This window comes from Coffea eugenioides, unplaced genomic scaffold (genome assembly GCF_003713205.1).
Source record: "Coffea eugenioides isolate CCC68of unplaced genomic scaffold, Ceug_1.0 ScVebR1_1862;HRSCAF=2792, whole genome shotgun sequence".
NCBI lineage: Eukaryota > Viridiplantae > Streptophyta > Magnoliopsida > Gentianales > Rubiaceae > Coffea > Coffea eugenioides.
Window position 1 is genome coordinate 5,219 of NW_020862296.1, and position 7,687 is coordinate 12,905.

General features: G+C 40.0%; 1 protein-coding gene across 1 annotated transcript; it reads right to left on the reverse strand.

The window, feature by feature from the left end:
* Positions 1 to 4,872: 4,872 nt before the first annotated feature.
* Positions 4,873 to 6,235, reverse strand: LOC113755926 (the record flags this gene model as incomplete). Its single annotated transcript, XM_027299787.1, has 1 exon — positions 4,873 to 6,235. A coding segment is annotated over exon 1 (1,363 nt), but the record flags the coding sequence as incomplete, so codon positions are not given.
* Between the last annotated feature and the right edge of the window lie 1,452 nt (positions 6,236 to 7,687).

The following is a 7,687-nucleotide window of genomic DNA, read 5'->3' on the forward strand; positions in this document are numbered from 1 at the left end:
ACAAAGCGGCTTATTCCTAACGCGGGATCCCCTATGCGGCATTCCCTCTAAAGTTAATGTATGATGCCAGTTTATTAAAGCGATTAAATATGCAATGAAATAATTGACATATGATCTAAAAGTACCCCATTTAAATGCCGGGGTAAGCCTAAAATGAAATGTATTCATGCTGCAAATGCGAAACATTGAATTTAAACGTGTCACATCAAATAGGGTAGGCTCCTAGAGAGTACCATGCCAGGACTCTTATTTTCTAGGACTTATGAATGCAATGAAGACACAAAAACCAAGAAAAGTTAGTTTAGACAGATAAATACACATAACACATTGTAGCAACGAAATCAACACAAGGAAATAAAGCAATAAAAAGAGGAAAGGGATTGGACCCCTCCCCTCGTGAATAGTGTCCCTAATAGGGTAAGGTCGACTCTACCCTAGGCAAGCTAAAATGGATGCATGAGGTTAGGGTTCACTAATGCATCTAGACTCGATAGGTTTTAGGTCCCCGAGCCTTCAGACTTGGAAACCAAGGGTCATCACTCCCAAGGTTCCTTGTCGGTGGCTCGAGCGATTCCCCAGACGTTGCTACGCACACGTCGTGTTACGGCTACCCGTCTGGGCGAATCTAAAAAGAATTCTCAACCTTCGACTAAAAACTAATAGGTCATCAACCTAAAGTTTAAAGCGGAAGATCGAGTGACCCCTCGGATCATGCTACGCACACGTCGTGATACGATCACATGTCCAAGTGGGTCGCCTAAAATCCTAATAGGGTGGAGTGGCGTGACAAGCCACTAAAAGAAAAATAAATAAGGAATAAAAAATAAAACGTATGCACGTATGCCAGTGCTCATTTTGGAGGGGAGGGATCGAGAACCAATGCGAAGCTCTAGGGTAAAATTCCCCACCCCCAAATGCAAAGCGCGATACATATAAGTAAATAAATAAAAGTAAATAAATAAATCATTCATCACATATACGAGGAACGATAAACGAATACGAGGGTGAAATGCAAAATATCCTAAAAGAGAAAAATGCAACCTAAAACATCCAAATATGATAAATATAAGGGTTAAAAAGAGAAAAGACGACTAAACCAAGTGCTTGGACTCTCTAACCTCCCCAGTGGAGTCGCCAAGTTGTCGCGCCCCATTTTTTCGCGATGGAAAAGAAAGTGTTTATAAAAAGGATGTGATTTATTAATAATAAATGAAAAAGGACCTAGAATGGGACTTAAAAGAATGCGACAATTTGGGTCCAAAATTTAGTCTAAAAGGGTTTTTAAGAAAAAATAGGAGTCGCCACTTGGTATGGAGTTTTGGTGTACCAAGTCACCCAAAAATAAAGTAAAATAAAATAAAACCCTTTTTGACAACTCCAGGTCTTTGAAAACAAGAGAAAATGGGTTCGGGAGTCACGGTTGAAGAAAGGGAAGGCAAAGGTTCAATTGACTCAAACCTAAGGCACCCTTTCAACCTAGTCTAAGCTAGTTGCGAGGTTTAGTCAAAATTTTCCTAATCTAACCCTTAATTTTATCATATTTGGATGTTTCCTATATGGATGCAAATCTAAATATATCGAAAGGGACAAAATGTTCATTCAAGGGGTTTAATTGAACCAATCGCATTAATTGCGAAGGCCAAAATGATTCCTTGAAAGTGTCACGAATATGCAAATGATGAAATTAAAATAAAAGAAAAGAAATTAAATTATATACATATATAAGTGATCAAAGAAAAGGAGAATGCAGCATAAAGGGTACGGGAGGCAAAACTCGTGACATAATTTTCTTATACATGGATTAATAGGGTATTTAAACTAGAAAGTTATAATCACCCATTTCCCATGTTTGAAAAATAATTATTCTAACATGAACAAGCAAATGAACTAGCTTAAATGAGATGCAATTCTAAATGACATGATTAGCACCTATAGCGGGTAGGGGATAATATAATAGGGAATATCATGCAAATGAGAAAAGATCCTAAAAATAAAAATATACATGAAAATGTAGTGAATAGCACACAAAGATGAATCTAGCGCAAGATAACCTAAAGGGTCTAGCGTTGGACTAGCCCATTTCTAAAAATCCTTACTAGCGTTGGACTAGCAAGTAAGCGGAGGGAGAAACCACAACTAACGTTGGACTAGTGTGGTGACGTCATGCATCAACAATTCATAGTGAAACAAATAAAACATAAATTAAAACAAATAAACACATAAGAGCACGTAGCACATAACACGTAAACATAATATCTAGATGCCAAAATCCTAAGAAAAACGGATAAAACACATAACACATAAGCCACATAAACACGCAATTTATCTATTACATCGGGGAGCGCCTAACTACAATCTAGGAGGGAAAAATATAATAAAACAAATTTAATTATCCTATCTATTACATTTTTTTTTGAGGTATTTAAATGCCTCTTGAATCATTGTAAAAAATTAACTAAAACATATGTAAGAAAACTTGAATGAATATTTAAATCAAATAAATAAAGCATATAAAAATATAAACACATAGGAACACATAAGAGCACATAAGAGCACGTAATTGACATTGAAATAATAAAAATAGGGGTACCTCCCGTTTGAAGTGGTGACTAAATGGAGTCAAATTGTCCTATTTATACTCACAATGAACAAAAGGATCATGGCACCAATTTAATTGAAAAAGAAAATAATAATACAAGTACTAAATTCACACTAATATGTCAGACGTAAAGAGATTTAAGCAAATCTAAAAATTCCAAGTTAAGTATATTCTAAAGTAACATAATTAGCTATTAAAGAAAAGAAACAATCATAATAAAGAGAGTCAAAATTTGCCAAGGACTGAATTGCAAAAATTGAAAACTTTTGGGGGACAAAAATTATATTTTCCAAAGTTCAGGGGTCAAAATTAAATGAAAGATAAAATTCAGGGACCAAAATGAAATTAATTTAAGGGCCTAGGTGAAAGGAATTTAAAATGTTCTGGGCCACAATAAAACTACTCCAAAGATCAGGGGCTAAAGTGCAAAATTTGATTTCTGATTGGGGAGAAAAAGGCCATTGGGCCATTATTGATTTCTTTGGGCCGAAAACTACCTAAGCCCAACCGAAAATCCATAGAAACGAGCAGGCCAGCCCGTCATTTTATCACTCAAACCTGACCCAGAAATGCATGGGCTCCAGCCTCCTAGCCCATCCGAAACCCAAAAAAAAAAAATAAACCAAAGCCCATTTCCAAAACCCAACCAAAACTAACTCCTGGCCCAACCGAAGAAAAAACATTAGCCCAAACCGTTTTCTTTCTTTTCTTTTCTTTCTTTTTTTTTTCTTCTTCTTCTTTCTTTTCTTTCTTCCCCGTTCGTTCCGTCTCTTCTTCTTCCCAGGCGAGCTGAAGCTTCAGCTGGCGGCCATGGTGGTCGCCGGTGGCGCCGCCGCCGCCGACCGCCACCGCCGGTGACCTCTCCGGTCACCAAAAATCCTCAAAATACACCTCCCCACTCGATTTTTCGCGTAGACTCCATTTTCGGAGTTAGTTTTTACAAAAGACGATCTAAAAGTGGCCAAAATGTCAAAATACAGTCCAGTTTTTATTTTTTAAAACACCCAAATCTTTCACCAAAAATCATAAAAAATATATTACAATACTCCTTATAACCTCTACAATACAACTATGATTTTAACTAACCAGAAAACAATAACAAAAGACTACATTAAGGCAAAACAGTACCTAAAAATCTTTTTGGCATTTTTTCAAACAATTAATATGCATTCACAGACATCATTTCCTTTTCCTTCATCTAGTTCATGCCATTTCCAAATTTTCAGCAATGCAACAACAACAATACAAGGCAGCGAGCAGAAATGAAAGAAAACTAAACAATGAAGCATTGATTTAATGTGCTAGACAAAGACTAAAAAAAATACCTCAATGTAGGTGTGTGTGAGGTTGAGATGGAACCGAGAGGAGTTGGGGAAGATTTTTTTTGTTCTATTTGTTTCCTCCGCCCGAGTCCGAGAGAGGGAGAGTGAGGGGTCAGCTGCAAAATTCCGAGAGCTTCCCTTCCTCTTCTCTCGTGCGTTTCTTTTTTTTTTTCTGCCTCTGCCAAGTGAGCCCAGAGGGATTGGAGTGCTTTTTTTCTTTTTGTGGCTTGTCTTTTTGGTCTCCTGAAACTAGAGAGAGCCGAGGGATGTATTTTTTGGGGGAAGCAAGAGTGGAGAATTTTTTCTTTGTGGCCTCCCTGATTTTCCAGAGAGAGCCGAGTGAAGAAAATGGGTCGCCAAATTAGCTTTTTGTGCGTGTTTTCTCCTCTGCAAATGTTGAGTGTTGGCAGAGCCAAAAACTCATGGCCAAGAAGGAGTCAAATGGGTTTGGTTTCCTTCAAAATGATGGCTTCTGCGGATGAAAAGAAAGGTCCCTGGCAATTGAGTGTGGAATGGGTTAATAGTTGTTTTGGTAGAGAAAATGATTATGATGATTTTTTTTTATTTTCTTTTTTGTTGTTTGTTTTTTTTGTTTGTTTGTTTGTTTTTCTCTTTCTTTTTTTTTTTTCTCTTTTTTTTTTTTTTTTTTTTTTAAAAAAGCATACCTGCAAAAATGAGAAAAATGCACATTAAAATGCTAGAAAATAAATAATTCATTAAATAGAAAAATCTTGAGAAAATATTAAAAATTGACAAAAATTTGGTGTCTACACAGGCTTATAGGTCTCAGGTCTGCAATAGTGCTAGGTGAGGCAACTTTGGGGATAAGACTAATAAGGGTCTCATTAATAGATTTGAGAATGAAACCAGAAACAAAGAAGCTGTTAACAGCATGAATAATGTCAGATTTTAGAATTGACCAAAACTTTTGAAAGAAGATTGGTGACATACCATCTGGTCCAGGAGACTTATTAGGGTGCATCGAAAACACTGCTTGACTGATCTCTTGCTCTGTAACCTTCCTAGTAAGCTCCCTGTTCATCTCCCCTGTGATGGTCTGTGGAATCCCCTCTAAAATCTCAGATAACTCCCCAGGTTCCTCTGTTGTGTAAATTTGCTGGAAATAATCTATTATCTCCTGGCATGTTTCCTCCTCATCCCTGCACCAATCTCCTCTCTTATTTTTGAGCATACTAATTCTATTCATCCTCCTCCTTCCTGCCACCTGAGCATGAAAATAGTTAGTATTTTTGTCCCCTTCCTGCAACCACTTCACCCTAGCCTTTTGGCTCCAGTATACCTCCTCCAACTTATAAGCCTCAGCCAATTTCCTTTTCAAACTAGCTAATTTGATTCTGTAACCCTCTCCTTTAATTTCCTTTACCTCTTTTAACTCTTGCTTCACCTTATTAATCAAGCTCTTTGAGTTCCAGCAGCACTGCTTACTCCAACTCAACAAATCCATTCTGACCTTTTTGATTTTTAATTGAGCCACATACATTCTTGATCCCCTTTGTTGCCTTTCCCAAGCACCCCCAACAACCTCCTCAACATCTTTATGTTGCAACCACCTTCTGTCAAACATGAACCTCTTCTTCCATTTCCTCCTTTCTGGCTTAGTATCCAACATCAGAATGCAGTGGTCAGAAGCCTCAGTTTCAATGTGTTTACAATTAGCCTTTTCAAAACTTCTTGTCCACCCTTTACTTCCCAGAATCCTGTCAATCCTTTCCTTTACCTCCCCCTCACTGTTCCAGTTGTTGCACCAAGTCCAAGGAACACCTTCGAATCCAATATCAACCAATTCATTATCATTAATAAAGGAGTTAAAATCTTTAAAGCTCACATCAGCTCTCTGTCTACCTCCCCATTTTTCATCATTCGATTTGATGTCATTCAAATCCCCCATAATTGCCCAGGACTCCCCCCAAATGCACCTCCTTCTAGCCAACACCTCCCACTGTCCTTTCCTAACTCTAGCATCTGCACTTGCATAAGTACAGATACACCACCACTCAGCACCTAGCTCACTGTCATCTATTAACAGCTCTATAGTAAAGCTGGTAAACAACACCTTCTTCACCTTCAGCTCCTTATTCCATAGAACTGCCAACCCCCCAGCCAATCCTACTGGATCAACAACAAAGACATTGTCGAACTTTATCCATTGCTTAACACTGTTGAGAAAGCTTTTTTTCTTTTTTGTTTCTGACAGGAAAACCAGAGATGGAGAGTGGAGTCTCACGACCTCCCTCAACTGGGGAACTGTCAAGGGGCTCCCCACACCTCGACAGTTCCACACCAGAGCCCTCATTTATCACTTGGAGCCCCTAATAGGGTGGGCTCCATCCCCTCAGCTAGTTCCATCTCCTCCCAGTTTCCTCCATCAATTTTAACTTTCTTCATATGTTCCATCCCATCCTGATCCTCCTCTCCTATCCACTCCAAATTCCCCATCTTCCTTTTCCCCCTCTCAATCCCCCCCTCTACCTCACTGATTTCCCCCAAAGGCCTTCTCTTACTCACCTCCAGAACCAACCTTTTCCAAGTCTTGTTTGCCTTAAACCTTCCTTTCTCTCTTCCCTCCTGCTTTTCCCTCTTCTTTTTTCCCTCCACTGACCCCTTGACCCCTATATTCTCCTTGCCTACCCCCAACACCCCATTCGCAGTCCTCACCCCATCAATCCACATGAGGTCAGCCACCTCTCCCACACCCCTCTCCCCCTGCCCCTCCTCATGCTTCATTGTTTGGTTCCCCTCCCCTCTTGCACTCCCTAATCCCCCTATATCCCTTTTTCCCAGCTCACCATCACCCCCATTCCCTTGCTGCCCATCCAAGACCACACCCACCCCCCTTCCAACTCCCCCTTCCTTCCCACCCTTCTGCTTACCCCGAAGCTCCTCTTCCCCCACCTGCCCCTTCCTGATCCCCTCTCCCTCACTTGAGACTTTCCTCCCTTCTCCCTCATGGAATGCTGCTGTGTAAGTTAACAGCAACTTTTTGTCCTTATCAGTATACTCACCCATCGTCTGTGCCTGAGGTTCCTCCCTGTCATCCCTTCTATTTCCACTCCCAAATCTGTTTCTCCTATTGGGACTTCTAGGATAGCTAGCTCTCAACCAATTCCCAAACTGAGGTTCCTCCCCCTCATCCAGTCCTTTCCTCCCACAATTCCTCTCATTATGACCAACTATACCACAGCAGAAACAGAAATCAGGACATTTTTCATATTTAAATTCTATCCACTTCACTACTCCATTACTTTTAACCATAATTCCCCTTGGCAAAGGAGCAGTAAGATCTATCTCAGCAAGGATTTTTAGATGCTTACCTTCTTTCCCTCCACCCTGAGGAATAATCACATCCTCTACCCTTGCAAAAATGCCTCCAATCTTCCTACCAACCTCCTTAGTGATCCAATGAATTGGAACATTCCAGAGCTGAATCCATATCAACGTTTTGCTCAACACCTCTCCATCCTCCTCCAAACCAGCTCTCCACTTCAGTAGAATCAGAGGTTGACCGTCATAGATCCACGGCCTCTTATTCAGAACCATATCCATCTCCTTTTCCTTCTCAAATAGAAACTGGAACAAGTTGCGTCCAATCTCCACCACTCTCAGATTCCTCACCTGCGACCACATAACCCCCACAAAACTTCTAATTCCTCCAATATTAGCAACTTTATCCCCCCATACTTTCCCTATCAAGCTCAATTTACACTCCCTGACTCCTTGTGCCACCTCCTCATCCTCCAAACTGACT